The sequence below is a fragment of the Oncorhynchus tshawytscha genome, linkage group LG09 (genome assembly GCF_018296145.1).
Source record: "Oncorhynchus tshawytscha isolate Ot180627B linkage group LG09, Otsh_v2.0, whole genome shotgun sequence".
In the NCBI taxonomy this organism is placed as follows: Eukaryota; Metazoa; Chordata; class Actinopteri; order Salmoniformes; family Salmonidae; genus Oncorhynchus; species Oncorhynchus tshawytscha.
The window spans coordinates 65,297,403-65,313,230 of NC_056437.1; the positions used below are offsets into that span (position 1 = coordinate 65,297,403).

Consider the following 15,828-nt stretch of genomic DNA (forward strand, 5'->3'; position numbering starts at 1 on the left):
TTCCTTTGTCGCTGACCGACTTATGTTAGCCTATATTTATTCCTATAATCATGTGGTCAATATTGTTGACAGTATTCACCAGCAATTGAAAATACAGTGCATGCTTGGCTATTATTTGGTCATATCTGGCCCAACTTTGCTCATCGCACCTGAAGTGGAGATTTTCAGTACCAGCCAGGCCGAGCCATGAGGGATACTTTAGTGTTGTATGCTAGCGACGTCCTGTGGACATAAGTGTAGGCCAAGTTATACTGGGTCTGTTTGCTCTTTGGACAAACAAAATATTTGATCACGTTACCAGTTACCAACGTTACCTTCAACTAAACCCCATTTTGTTCTACGTATATTACATGGTCACATACGCATTGGGATTGTCGAAAATAGGTTTATCAAATTGAGGAAAAAAATCTGTGCTAAAATCTCCAGTGGTCTTCTAATAAAAACGTAATCAGTATCAAATCATTGATTAAAGGTGCAATCAGTAAGATTTGTAATGCTGTCCAATGGTCATTTCAATTAATGATATGGTACAATTTGAGTCAGATTTTTCAAGCTCTGTAATAGATAAATCAGGCCAGAGCATGTGGCTTAATGTTGTTTTTATTAGTTACTACTGAATAAGCTGAACACATAAACTGTAGATGAAGAGTTCGATGCATGGTGGTAATTGCAAAAAATATGATTTATTCAAATAGATTGAGACACATTATCCAGTGTGTGATGTATCCATGTTTTCTGTACACACAAACTGAAGAATTGGCACTCAATGTTTTGGGGAAAGTTCATGCTTTAATTTCTTTGATAAATGGACCAAGAAATGAATGAAATAAATTTGCATAAACCTCAAACAAGGAAAGATTCCTTTACTATGAAGCATTCCGGTTAGTGGAGATATGCAACACATGGAGTTGGACAGCACTTTATATGGCATCGACGGCACCAAACAGATGAGTAAAAAAAAAAGTCATGTAAACCAAGGAAATGTTCACTTGGGCGTCTTTAGTCAGACACACAGCTGTGTGTACACACACACACACGTCAGAATAATCACCACAGTACAGTCGCCCATGTCATCTCCTTAAATGGTCAGTTACTACATCAGACATAATGGATAAACAACCAGAAATCCCACATCTGTAGGGGATGCTTTCAGACTGGAAATTCTCTTCTTGTCGACATTCTCCTCTTTTTCCTATTCTCTTCCTCCTCTCACTGGCCCGGGCTCTGAGATAAAGCTCCCAGAAGGCCGTTGGCCGTGCTGAAGAGGTTGATGGGAGAAGAGCCGTCTGTGATCAGGGTGGACTTCAAACCCAGAGACTGGAGCAGCTTGACCTAGGGGAGGGGAGGGAAGGACAAAAAGAGCGAGAGAGATTATATATCAAATATGATAATTGTTCCTTTCCCATTATAACTGATTGAAGAAGAGCCAGTATTCCAGTTCCAATATCTTAAAACGGTATCTTGCTGAAACATGCTGATAATGTTGTCACGCTAAGATAGCTCATTTATTTAAATTGAGATTGGGTGGGAGAAAGACAGACCTGCTCTGTGAAACGTAAAGTAAAACATTACAGAATGATTCCGACCCGAGTGAGAGCGTAAGGATTCTGCAGGTGCCATTTTTATTCAGACAAAATGTATTGTGTAGCACAAATATGACAGTGTTACGGTGTGTCAGGAGTTTATGTACCTGTAGCTCGGGGCCGGCTCTAGCCATCTCCTGCAGGGTGTCGGCGCCGATACTGTCCACCAGCTGTTTAAAGCGGTTGCTCTCTATCTCAGCCAGCTTCTGCTGTTTCTCCACTTCCAAACGATCCATCTCTGACTTATAGTTTAGCTCTTGCTCCCTCGCCTTGGACAGACGGTTCAGCTCGCCCTCCTGCACACACACAATTACAGGTCAGCTACACATAGTATGTGAACCTTTCAGAATTACACAATGTAGAACACCTTCAAACATTCATCAAACAAAACAGACCCACACACACAGGTCAGCAATTACAGGTGAACTACTTGTTGTTTCAGAATTAAACCATGTAGAACACACAGCAAGAGGATACGTACAGCCTCAATCCTCTGGGCCTCAGCCTTCAGTTTAGCCTCGTTGACTGCTGCCTCTCCCTGGATATAGGCTGCCTCTGCTCTGGCCTGGGCCTCTGCCTTGGCTGCCCCTGTACTCTCCACCGCCGCACTGCAACACACAACGACACACTGTTAGATGGTTAAGGTTGGAAAAACTGATCCTAGTGCTGTACCTTGTGGAAACTTCTTCACCCCAGCGCCACATATCTAACCTCCGCATTCACACAACAGCATTATGTTAGGATCTCTGATCTAAAATCTTACTCGATACAACTTCAGTCACACTACTAAGAACAGCATGATGCTAACTCTAGCCATGCTAATTCTAGTCTCTTGCCATAACATTTTCCCATCAAGGATGCTAACATGTGTTAGCGTTATGCTAATGCTATCCCCCTACCATTACATTTCCCATAAGCGATGCTAACATTCGTTAGTGTTAGCGGCAAAGCATTAATGGTCACCTGAGGGCCTCCAGCTCCAACAGCTCTTTCCTGGTCTTCTCTGCCTCCGCCTGGTCTGTGATCCTCTGCCTCTCCAGACGACCACGTGCCTCCTGCTCGAGACGCTCTGCCTCATGGCTGTAGGGAGGGAGGGGAGAGAGAAGTTAACGCTTACCCAATTGGCAAAAACAACCCAATCTGAAGATGAACTCTGTATGTCTGTCTGGTGGCAGGTAGCCTAGCAATTGAGAGGATTGGCCAGTAATCAAAAAGGTCACTAGTTCGAATCCCTTAGCCGAACTAGGTGGAAAATCTGTCAATGTGCCCTTAAGCAAGGCACTTAACCTGAATTGCTCCTGTAAGTGTGTGTGTGCACATGCGTGTTTGTCAATGACATATGGACAAAGCCATCGATCACGAGCCATTCATTCCCATGTGAAGGCGCATTGAAGCCAAATGAAGTCTTAAGGTGGTGTCTCATGGAGACATAACATGTGCAGCTTGAGCAACTCCAAGAAGTGAGTTGCAGGCTAGCTCAGTGCTGCCCAATCTCATTAAATAACTAAAGTTGAAGGCAGACAGGTGTACTGTAGGCTGCCATTAGCAAACAAATTATTCTTATAACTTCTGTAATGAGATTTTAAAATAAATCGGTTCAAGTAAATATATCTAGTGTATTAGAAGTCATGATTGTCTTCAAATTTTGTAATCAAAGATAGACATTTTTCCATTCACTATAATGGGGGGGATCCTATTTTATGCTAACAGTTCCTGCAGTACCATGTTCGGCCTTGAACTTCGATGGCTTCAGAGGGGAAATCCCCCCTCCGTGTGTGCACGCGCATCTTGTGTCCTACCGTGCGGCAGCCTCCTGTGAGTTGGTGGTGATCTCGATGGCCAGCTGGACACTCTTCTGCAGGGAGTCTCTGGTCCTCTGGTCCACCGGCTCCACTGACTGGATGTCCACACTGCTGATGACCAGACTGTTCTGGTGGAAGCGCAGGCTGGGACGCACTGCCATCTTGTCATCAAAGCCAAACACAGAGGAGCAGATGATCCGGTTGGAGTTCTGTAGAGTGGAGGGGGTTAAAGAAGAGGTTAAAGCGTGGGGGTGTTATTGTTGTCTTTGAATCTATTGACTTACGGTTTCCATAGGCCTACCTAAACTACAACCGCTAAGGGCTGGAGGCCATGTAGAATTTAAAAAGTGTGTTGAAAAGGAAGAACAGTGCAGATTTAGATGCCTGAGGTGTGTGGACGGACCTTGTGAAAGTCGTCAAACTGCACGGAGGCGACGGCTCCTCTGACGCGGGAGGCGATGGCTTTACAGGCATCGCCCACAAAGTCTGGTACCGAGAACAGAGCCGCAGCCTGGGACGGGTCCGCGGGAGACTTCAGGTCAAAGTGCCTGTAAATGAGTGAGTGAGTGAGAGATTAAATGCATCAGCTGGCCTACAGACTAGACTAGGGACACAGAGAGACAGACCAAATCGCAGAGGATTCTCAAGCACACACATACACCCACCCACCCACCCACCCCCCCCCGCCCCACACAAACCCTACCAGTTGTAGCTGAGCTGCAGCTGCAGGCGTGCGTGGTCGGCCGTCTCTATGGTGATGATGTCAGTGAAGAAGTCCGGCCCCAGCAGCAGACACACGGCCTTGATGACATTGGTCCTCTTGGGCTTGTCCCCCGACAGGGAAAGCACGGTGAACTGCTCATCAGGACCCAACATTACCATCTCTGGCCCAAACACCACCCTGAGAGAGGGGAGGGAAGGAGGAGAAATGGAAAGAGATGAGGGGATGGGAAGAGAGAGGGAGGGCGAAAGGGAAAAGTTAACACTAGGGGCCCAATGTTGCTCTGGTTAAAAGTAGTGCACTATATAGGGAATAGGGTGCATGCTAGTTTTATGGGTTGTTTCTGGACAGGGCCAGAGTCATTGTCCCTCCACGTCCGTCTGCCTGTCAGCCATGTTTACCTGGCCTTCTTCTCCCTGTAGTCGTAGACCTGCACGGCAGCGTTGTGGGGAACCCTGTAGGACACCACCTCAGTCTTGTCCCGGGCCGTCATCTCCACTTCCTTTCTGCGGTCCGAGCGGTCAGCCAGGGGATCCTTTGTGGAGGTCAGGAGGGTCTCAACATTCTGAGGCAGAATCTTCGCCCACAGCTCCTCGTCCTGCGTCAGCATGTAAGTGTGGCCAATCACAGCACGGACCTAGAGCCAGGCAGCCAATGGGGGAGGGGGGGGGATGGTGAGAGGTGGGTGGGGATTTAAGGTTGTTAAATAACAGGTGAATGGATTCCCTGGATCATTTGAATCAGGTGTTTTAGTGTATGTCCTAAATTTCCCCCCTACAGTAAGCCTAGTATTACATGATTAAATCTGAAATAATTTCTCCCCAAGCTGTTTAGAAGCATTTAACACCATTCTGCATTTGCACCATATATTTTCCCAACATTAAAATCAGTTAAAAATGTTGTTTTCATTCAGTTACAAAAGTAACAGTCCTGACCGAGCCCCATATGCGAGAGGACAGCAGGCGCTTCGCGGTTATAATGTGGCCACGCTGTCTGTACGCGCAAAATGAAAAAAATAAATAAATCACAGGATATTTGTAGCTCGATGAAACAGTTCTGCTTTGCTTTATAAGTCATAATCGTCCAAATAAAAACCATGTCTACCCTCATTGCATCAAATACACTACATGACCAAAAGCCTGGACACCTGCTAGTTGAACATCTCATTGCCAAATCATGGGCATTAATATGGAGTTGGTCCCCCTTTTGCTGCCATAACAGCCTCCACTCTTCTGGGAAGGCTTTCCACTAGATGTTGAAACATTGCTGCGGGGACTTGCTTCCATTCAGCCACAAGAGCATTAGTGAGGTCAGGCACTGATGTTGGGCGACAAGGCCTGGCTCGCAGTCGGCGTTCCTATTTATTCCAAAGGTTGTTCGATGGATTTGAGGTGAGTCAAGTTCTTCCACACCGATCTCGACAAACCACCGACCTCGCTTTGTGCAAGGGGCATTGTCATGCTGAAACAGGAAAGGGCCTTCCCCAAACTGTGGCCACAAAGTTGGAAGCCCAGAATCATCTAGAATGACATTGTATGCTGTAGCGTTGTTCTATTTTATTCTGTTCTGTTAAATTACTATAAAATAGGTGCGTCTTGACTGTGATAAGGGCTCGGGAAATAAGAGCATCTTGTCTGCTAAATTAACAAAAACAAGGCTATGCCATTGAACAGCCACAGGCTTCTACAAGCAAGCGTAACTGCTGAGGCTACTGCCTTTTGAAGATTGTGTTCCACAATATAATATAACCAGTTGATATAACGGTTACAATAAATTAATCTTAATGGCAGTTTTTAATTGACTGAATATACTGTATATGTGGCAATTTAGCCATTAGGATTGGTTATCTGTAATGTTATGATAAATTAGCCATTGTTGCACACTGTTGGCATATAGATATATGCACACGTTTTGTTTTCTGGCCTTGTGTTTAAAAATAAATTCAAATAATTTGAGTACTCGAGTTCAATATAATTTCTTGTGGCAGAACCTAATAAATAGTTGTATTCTGTTCATATGGATTCCCCTTTTGAAGAAACAATGTAGAATTGCAGGAAATGTTTTTTTTTATTTTTTAAAGAAAGCAAAAATTGTTTGACAGTCAGGTGCCCAAGCACTATAGAGAATCAGCCAGGTCACACCAGATCCACTGCAGTATTAGAAGTTTGTCCAGGGGCCTCATTTATAATCATTGCTTAAAATGTCACAACATTTCTGCGTGTGCCATTTCTGAAAATAAAATGTAAAAAATACATTAAAAAAAAAGTATATATATATTTTTTTAATCGGCGCACATACAAAAATGTTGTACTTGGCGTACACCATACTATAAATATGCATGTTTCTCGTTATAAAATCAGACCGGTTGTAAAACTCTCCATGCGTGAACAAGCATTAAAACTCAGCCTGGAAAACATGCCCTCCATTCAACCTTTTGACACCGCAAAGGACATGGTCAAAATGGTTGTGGACCTGTCAGCAGAACGTTTGAATTCAACAATGTTTTGCATCAACTTTTCCCTAACCTAAACATGGACTGCCCGCACATTCTGAAACAGTGTCTACGCCTGGCTACTAGGTCCAATTAAGTGAGAGATTCACATGGTAATTGGTTGTATGGCTACGATGGGAATATGAACTCAGCACAGCCAGAAAAGATGAGGAATTTATTCTGCAATGGTTGTGAAGATAAAATAAAATAATTTCTAGGTCTTAATTATTTTAGATTTTTTTTTAAATAATTCAAATGATTTTTGCTCTTCTCACTAATGGCAAATCGCTGAATTCTTGTTTGTTCTTTCCTGCTTTTAATTTTCATCAAATCCCACATTTGCACAAAATAGCCTACTCGCTTGCAATACAATATTTCAACCACTAGCAGATGTGCATACGCATGGTCTAAAGTTTGCGGGGAGGTGAGCACATTCTCACGTCAAGATTTTTAAAATATAAAAAATGCCAACTGTTGCGTGAAAATTGGAGCACGCACATGTCGGGGTGTATTTTGTACGTACACATAAATGAGGCCCCTGTTCCACAAGACATGGAGGGATACTGTCTACTAGGGGCAATGTGAGCGCCTATTACCATCTAGTTAAACTGTGAGCAACAGCTCTGAAGATGGTCGGTTCAATCCCAGTGCTAGGCACATCTCAAACCTTAACCCTTTCCTGACCCAGTCGGAATTAATGTGAAAAAAATGTACTGTCATGTTCAGGTTAACCCTATCCCAAAATGATTGCCTAAACTTAACGGTCAAGTTGCCATTTGGGACGTAGCCCCTATCTTCAAACATTCCGCTGGGTAAAAACTCACCTTTCCTGTTTTGATGTCTCGGACATAGATCCCTTCGTTCTCGTCCAATGGGATGGCCTGTCGCCGTAGCATCACCTCCACGGCAGCCGGGGGGACGTACTCGATTGGTCCGCGTAGCATCCAGCGGTCACCGGGGCGACGTTGGACTCCACCCCTCCGGGAGAGCTTGGCCCTCTCCTCCTCCCCCTCATCCTCCTCTTCCTCTTGCTATCAGAGAGGAGAGGGAGAGAGAGAGGAGGGACAGAGAGATAAGGAGAGGGAGGGAAAGTGAGAGAGAAAGAGTGAGACAGTGTGAAAGCACCAAATGTACATTGAATGGATTGTGTACCAGCCAAACCAGACAGTCCTGTTTAGGACCGTCGTTATATTTGACCAAGGTGCATTTGTGTCCCCTCCCATCTGCATTTCAATTCTTCCACCCTTCCCTCACCTCCTGTGTATCGTTGAAGGCCTCTACGGCCCTCAGCACCAGGCCCTCCTCCTCAGAGAGAATGTAAACATCCTGGATTCCCTCCTCTAAGTGCTCCCCTGGCTGCAGGAAGAACGAACGCTCCCCCTGGGAGGAGGAGGAGAGGAGAGTGTTAAATGAAAGCTCATTGGGGAAGTGACTAAAAGCTACAAAGGTGAATTAATGAACAAAACAGAAGTCACTGAACTTCCTCAAAGTGTGTAAAACACCAACGAGCGACTACACAAACAAGTGACCACACAAAAGGCGTGAAAGACGGAGCTCTCGTTCAGTCTCACCTTGACCACCCTCTTCTGACCCAGCTGTGGTTTACCGTCTGGTCCCACCGGGTCCAGGATCACACAGTACTGACGGCTGCTCAGCGTGGTCACGTTGACCACTCCCACCACTTCCTCAGCAACAGACGGGATGTGTGCCTCCCGCTCCGCCATGGTAACGAGCCACTCTTCCCCAGTGCGCCGGTCCCGCCCCCCGGCGTCACGGAATGGCCGCGTTGCTCGCACGTGCAGTGCTTTCTGAGAGTGGGGGGAAAAAAAACATCAACTCATTTAGGCAGGTCCCACGAAACATCATAAGACTAATAAAATGTATTTTCAAAAGAATAGAAGAGCATATTGAGTTTAATTAGGCCTATGTTACGGGTCAGTGCAGCCATGGCTGCGCCATTCAAATCAATAGTCCGTTGTTTTGTTTATTAAAAACAGACCCACCTATCCAGTCAGACATATTTTATAGTAAGAATATAACAGAATAAAATACACATTTTTCTCACGGCGATGTGTGGAACCGCTGTTATAAAAAAATAAAAAATAATAATAATATTTTGAAACAATCATTTTTTAAAATCCACATTTCAGCCCTTTCCTAACATTCACTCCACCTCGTTAGGGAGCAGGCGTAGGATCTGATCATCATGATACAGATAGAAAATAATACCAATCCTATTTTCAAAAGCATGCGAGTGTCATATTCATAGTTCACAACCTCCTCAGGGTTTTTGGAGTTGGCTATATACGCAAGCAAAAATAATAGGCCCACTCTTGATTTAGGCTACATTATTGCATGCTCAGTGGCGACCCGTCATTCAGGGCTGCCCCACCCGTTTTGAGCCCCACATTTTGGCATTAATACAAGAGAGATAGGAGAGAGAAGGAAGGTGAGTGATAGGTAAAGTGTAAGAGAGAAAGGGGGGGGGTTCTAGATAAAGTGAGGGCGAGAGAGGTGTTACCTTGTCAGTGAGGATGAAAGCGTTGACGATGTCGAGGACCTCCTCATGAGCCCCTGGTAGATACGCCCCCACCTTTCTCACCTGCCACTCCTCACCTGGACACACACACACAGGGAATCACTCAGCTAGGTAGGTGTGTGCGCACGTCTGTGTATGATAGCGATACATCTGCTACTTGTGTACATACATTATATGTACAATAAAAAAGATTAAATACAGTATATGTGTCTCACCAGTGACCCTGCGGACTCCACCCCTGTCCACGCCCTCCTTGCGCGCTCGGAGGCGGATGGCCTGGTTCTCTCTGATCACCGTGGCCTTGATGGTTTCCAGCACCGCCACCTCCTTCCTGGGGATGTACGTCCCTATGGGTGGGGCAGAGGTTAGGGGTCAGGGGTTAAAGAAGCATTATTAGGCAACCAGGCTGTGTTTAGAATCGGGTACTACATACCGTTTGGAATATACTACGTTTCTTGCATACTACTTTCTTCTACTACTTGTTTTTTTGGACTTTGATTATATTGGTATTATACTGCACTGTTGAGAGCTCTCAATAATGTATTTCACTGCACCTTTTACACCTGCTGCAAACTGTGCACGTGATGAATCAAATTGGATTTGACTTCAGCAAGTTAAATTAGAAACAAATTGAAAGAGCACTAGCTATCTCGTTAAAAGAATGCTCTGATTTGGTCCCAAAAAATATATGCATTGATCAATATCAATATGACCACTGTTAGGACCCAAGGAAAGTTGTAATGGATGTGTTAGGAGTTGAACCCAGAGAACTCACCTGGCCCTTCAAACAGCCACTCATCTCCGGCAACCCTCTTCTCTCCTCCCGCGTCCTCAAAGTCCAGCAAAGCCTGCAGGCGCAGAGCAGTGTCTGGGTAGACGATCTGCAGTGCTGTCATGTTCTGGGAGTGGGTGGGGATAGAGGATAAAAACATAATTGCTTTAACTCTCCAAACTTCTAATGCCTAGGCTTTAACTCTGCAGGCTAACACAGTTGTGGCATGCAGGAGAACGGGGCTAGCACCCAGGTCCCAGACAGTTATATTATCTATCCAAGTGAATGCCTACGCTTTAGCTCAATGGGATCATAATGGAGGGGTTTCAGTGAACCACACTTGTGTGCTGAGTAACCTCTGCTCGGACACCTGAAGACTTGCATTAGCACCCTGCACTGCTAACACCTAGGCTTTAGCGCTGACGTCTAACAGACAGACAGACAGTACCTGCTGGATCTCCTCTCCGGGGTAGAGGGGGAAAGGGTCCTGGGTGAGCCGGATCTCCAGGTCAGCATGGCGAAGCTTGGCCTGTCCCGATGGGTCGAAGAGCACCTGTCCGTTGTCGTCGCGAGCGACAGGGTTGAGCACCACGCAGTAGTGGCGAGGAGGGACCATGGTCATTCGCGCGGGGGAGAACAGCACTCTGGGAAGGAGGGGACGATACAGTCACCTAGTGACTGACACACTAATCGACACCGATTCTGTACATCAAATTGTATTTGTTACATGCGCCCGGATACAACAGGTACCTTACAGTGAAATGCTTACTTACAGCCCTTAACCAACAATGTTTTAAGAAAAATAGGTGTTAAGTAAAAAATAGATAAGTAAAAAAATTACAAATAACTAATAATTAAAGAGCAGCAGTAAAATAACAGTAGCAAGGCTATATACAGGGGGTACCGGTACAAGGCTATATACAGGGGGGGTGTAAAAGCTGTTTAGAAGCCTCTTGGACGTAGACTTGGCACTCCGGTACAGCTTGCCGTGTGGTAGCAGAGAGAACAGTCTATGGCTAGGGTGGCTGGAGTCTGACAATTTTTAGGGCCTTCCTCTGACAACGCCTGGTATAGAGGTCCTGGATGGCAGGAAGCTTGGCCCCAGTGATGTACTGGGTGGTACGCACTGTCCTCTGTAGTGCCTTGCGGTCGGAGGCCAAGCAGTTGCTATACCAGGTAGTGATGCAATCAGTCAGGATGCTCTTGATGGTGCAGCTGTAGAACTTAGGGATCTGAGAACCCATGCCAAATCTTTTCAGTCTCCTAAGGGCGAATAGGCTTTGTTGTGCCCTCTTCGTGACTGTCTTGGTGTGTTTGGACCATGATAGTTTGTTGGTGATGTGGACACCAAGGAACTTGAAGCTCTCAACCTGCTCCACTACAGCCCCATCGATGAGAATGGGGGCGTGTTCGGCCCTCCTTTCCCTGTAGTCCACAATCATCTCATTTGTCTTGATCACATGAAGGGAGAGGTTGTTATCCTGGCACTAAATGGCCAGGTCTCTGTCTCATCGTTGTCGGTGATCAGGCCTACCACTGTTGCGTCATCAGCAAACTTAATGATGGTGTTGGAGTCGTGTCTGGCCATGCAGTCATGAGTGAACAGGGAGTAAAGGAGGGGACTGAGCATGCACCCCTGAGGGGCCCCCGTGTTGAGGATCAGCATGGCAGATGTGTTGTTACCTACCCTTACCACCTGGGAGCGGCATGTCAGGAAGTCCAGGATCCAGTTACAGAGGGAGGTGTTTAGTCCCAGGATCCTTAGCTTAGTGATGAGCTTTGAGGGCACTATGGTGTTGAACGCTGAGCTGTAGTCAATGAATAACATTCTTACGTAGGTGTTCCTTTTGTCCAAGTGTGAAAGGGCAGTGTGGAGTGTAATAAAGATGGCATAATCTGTGGATCTGTTGGGGCGGTGTGCAATTTGAGTGGGTCTAGGGTTTCTGGGATAATTGTGTTGATGTGAGCCATGACCAGTACTTCATGACTACAGACGTGAGTACTACGGGTTGGTAGTTATTTTGGCAGGTTACCTTAGTGTTCTTGGGCACAGGGACTAAGGTGGTCTGCTTGAAGCATGTTGGTATTACAGACTCAATCAGGGACAGGTTGAAAATGTCAGTGAGACATTTTCCAGTTGGTCAGCGCCTGCTCGGACTACACGTTCTGGTAATCCGTCTGGCCCAGCGGCCTTGTGAATGTTGACCTGTTTAAAGGTCTTTCATCAGCTACGGAGAGTGTGATCACACAGTCGTCCGGAACTGAGTGTAAACGTGTTTGTACAAGGCATATGTTGACTAACCTAAACCTGTAAAGAAACACCTAAAAGGTGCCATTAAAAACTTGATAGTTGGTAACGTTCGAAGTGTGCTGTCAAATAGTGTGTGACGCTGTAACCACAGAGACAAATGGCTTGTTTGGCATCAGGAGGCTTAGAAGAAAATGAAAACAACCAATCGCACTAGTAATTAGGAAACTACATGCAGACCTTATCAGATAAACACACACACACACTTCCTCACTTCTCATTGTTCTGTCTGATGTAGGTGAGTGGTCCTATCTCCACACGGGCGATATTGGTGTTTTGGTCAAGGACATGGATGTAGTGGTGGGGCGGAATACGAATGATTGACACATCCACATGCCCCACAAATTCCATCCCTCCTCTGCTCCCGCCATTCTTGGATGTCATCTGGAACGGCCGGGGTGGAAAGAGTTAACAGGGGTCTATTCAGTGATGTGAAACTTACAACAATATAATGAAATAGAGCTGACACAATTTCCTATTCTGACAGATAGACAAGATATAGATTATAGAACAGATATATGATTATCTGAAAAGTTCTGTAATGTTATGTCCTCCAGAACAGGCCCCTTGAAGTAGCCTGCCCTACTGCCTAAAGGTGACGCTGGCCATGTTCGAGAGCATCAAAACCATGATGTATCATAGGTCAATTGTGACAGACTGACCTACAAATAACATTGAGTAGTTATTTATGATGCAAGGTGATTTGTAGATCAGTCCGTCTCGACCCGCCTTTACAGTCAGCTGCAATGTCGAACACTGACTTCCTGCCTCATTGTGTGGATCTCAATCTCATTTTCCTCCTCCCCTGACTGTAGCCTTCTTACCGTACGTGGAATGCACTGACTGCAAGTCCCCCTGGATGAGTCTGTTAAATGTCCAAAATGTTTCTCCCCTTGTTGCCTCTTCTTCCAGTGGTTCTGATCTGAAGGTACTGACCAGGTGACAGCTGATCCCCCCGCCCCCATTAGGACATTATCTAGCGCTCCTCTCAAGCAGCTTCTCGCTCTGCCATTTTGTATTTCAAAACACATGTACGAATATTCGCCAAAAGTCTACTGTTGGACTAAAAAGATGTCCAAGATAGAAGTGTCTTTCAGTCCAGGACAAGGATTACTGTTTCCTGTGCTAAGTGGTGTAAAGTACTTATGTAAAAATACAAGGGTTTTTTTTTTTTGGGGGGGTTTATCAGATTTGTGTGTGTATTCATTTTTATAATACTTTTACTTCACTACATTCCTAAAGAAAATAATATACTTCTTACGTCATACATTTTCCCCTGACACTTTCTGAATGCTTAGCATGCCAGGAAAATTGTCCAATTCACACACTTATCAAGAGAACATCCCTGGTCATCCCTACTGCCTCTGATCTGGTGGACTCACTCAACACACATGCTCTGTTTGTAAATGATGTTGGAGTGTGCCCGTGGCTGTCCAAAAACTAACATTATAATAAAATGGTGCAGTCTGGTTTGCTTAATATGGAATTTGAAATAATTTATACTTTTACTTAAGTATATTTGAGCAATTACATTTACTTTTGATACTTAAGTATATTTAAAACCAAATACTTTAAAACTTTTACTCAAGTAGTATTTTACTGGGTGATTTTCACTTTTACTTGAATAATTGTCTATGAAGGTATCTTTATTTTTACTCAAGTATGACAATTGGGTACTTTTTCCACCACTGTCTGCGTTTAGGGAATTACTATTTATACTAGAGTGTATGCTATAACTCAAGAGAAAATGTTTCCCATTGGACAGTGTTCTTTAACCAACATGCTCATACATTTGTTGGAACGCTCCGGAATTGTGAGAGCAAATACACCTGATAATAACACTACTGGTGCAACTGACGCAAACTGGATGGGCCAGGTAATAGATACACAGAGGGGCTTGACAGAACAAAAGTAAGTACGGGTCTCTTTATACAAGGCAAAAATATGGACACTCCCACCAGGTACACACATCTGTGCCAAACACATGACAAATCGGTCATACAGACACACACACCTTTCAAACTGGCACGCCCAAAACTATTGCTATTTCACTGTACAGTGCCTCCACCCACTCAAGAACTATCAAGCAAGAGGGACAGTACAACATAGCTCATGTACTATAGTGTCTACATTGAGCTCATGCAGTTATAAGGTGTGCGCTGTGTACTGTACTAAGTGTGAAGGGACAGTAACCATCGTCACCCACACCATCTCACAGAAACAATCCCCTCCATGACACCAAAAGCACATATGGTATACAACAAAATGTCAAGTGCTTGAAAAAAATTCTTTTTTTTTTTTTTTTTGGGGGGCACATATATTTGCAGACAACAGTGGATGCATAAATTCTGTCCTGATTTCAAATTGCAATGATCAGTCATGCTTTTGGTCTTAAACTCATCTGGCATGTGAAGTTTGTTGTCTCCACAGCAACATGTTTTGCATTGATAATGCTCTGTGTTCTAGAGGCAGAAATGCAGATGTAAGTGTGCAAGTGTCTACAAAATAAATCTCCCCTTTTCAACTTGGGTCAAATCTAAGCCTGACATTCAACTTCCGTTGAAGAGATAGCTTGCCCTACATTGAACAACACAGTGGAAAATAAAATGTTGCAGAATGAGTCAAAGAGCATAACGTTCATCTCTGCTGCTTAGAGGGAGAGAGGAACCCCATAGATAAAGCATTTACAAATCAGTGGTGTAAGAGATATGGACATGATATTGTTTATTTGAGTGGGTAAAGTGCACCTGTTTTGCAGTTAGTTCTGTACCAGGTGATATGGGTGTTTCCCTTACAGAATTAGGAAATAGCACACAAAGCATTATTGTAAGGGCTAGTTCTAATACTTTAACAGTACATTATTCCGTCCTCAAATTCATCTTAAGGCTAAGTTTATCGATGAACATAGCCTTAATAAGATATTTTTGGGAAACCGGACACCGTGTATCCCTTTCAATGCTGTGACCAGTCAACTCCAAGGAAGTATGACGCATTTTCATTTGGAAGTTATGTTCTAGGCGTTTTATTAGCAACTTTTGAAATGTCTTGAGAACAGATTCCAAAAGTTCAGAATGTAAATGTAAGCTTAATGCATTGGACCAAGCTGAGATGTAAATGTTATTTTTTTAAATTGAAAGCGCATTCTGTTTCACAAACACAAGTTATAGAAGTTTCCTTTTCCAGTATTAGAGGATGCACTTTATTTATGTAACTAGGCAAGTCAGTTAAGAACAAATTCACAAAATGCCGGACTACCCCGGCCATACCCTAACCTCGCGACCCAATGGGACTCCCAATCACGGCCGGTTATGATATAGCCCAGGCTCGAACCTGGGTCTGTAGTGACACTACACTGAGATGCAGTGTCTTAGACCGCTGCGCCACTCGGCAGAACGCCTACTAACTAATCTAGAGTAGCTATGAGAGTTTCTTACCATTGTTGAATAATTGAGCAGATTCTCCACTTCTCCTAGCTTGGCAAACGTCTGTAGCCAGATGGTCTGTTTTTTTTAACAACTTTATTTGCGCGTATGTGTGTTTTGAGTGGGTTGGTGGGCGTGCCTGGCTAGGCTATGCAGAAGAGGCGTCACTAGTTACCACAGACACAAAGTC

The 15,828-nt window shown here is 44.6% G+C and overlaps 1 protein-coding gene across 1 annotated transcript; it reads right to left on the bottom strand.

Moving 5' to 3' along the window:
- Positions 1-663: 663 nt before the first annotated feature.
- On the bottom strand, positions 664-15,804 carry LOC112258404 (major vault protein-like). The gene is made up of 17 exons (XM_024432761.2): positions 15,651-15,804; positions 12,431-12,600; positions 10,357-10,552; positions 9,912-10,035; positions 9,352-9,483; positions 9,119-9,213; positions 8,169-8,405; positions 7,852-7,977; positions 7,422-7,628; positions 4,508-4,743; positions 4,089-4,286; positions 3,789-3,933; positions 3,383-3,594; positions 2,547-2,663; positions 2,065-2,191; positions 1,691-1,879; positions 664-1,332 (listed from the first exon to the last, which is right to left on the bottom strand). The coding sequence occupies exons 1-17, from the start codon at positions 15,651-15,653 to the stop codon at positions 1,210-1,212; spliced, it is 2,637 nt and encodes an 878-aa protein (XP_024288529.2). The 5' UTR covers positions 15,654-15,804; the 3' UTR covers positions 664-1,209.
- Positions 15,805-15,828: the final 24 nt, after the last annotated feature.

Bases quoted from the DNA above. Each gene is read 5' to 3' on its own strand.
- LOC112258404 (XM_024432761.2), bottom strand. The intron at 9,484-9,911 runs GTGAGTTCTCTG...CCCCACCCATAG, and splicing joins GTGGCTGTTTGAAGGGCCAG to GGACGTACATCCCCAGGAAG. The intron at 3,595-3,788 runs GTCCGTCCACAC...TCCACTCTACAG, and splicing joins AGTTTGACGACTTTCACAAG to AACTCCAACCGGATCATCTG.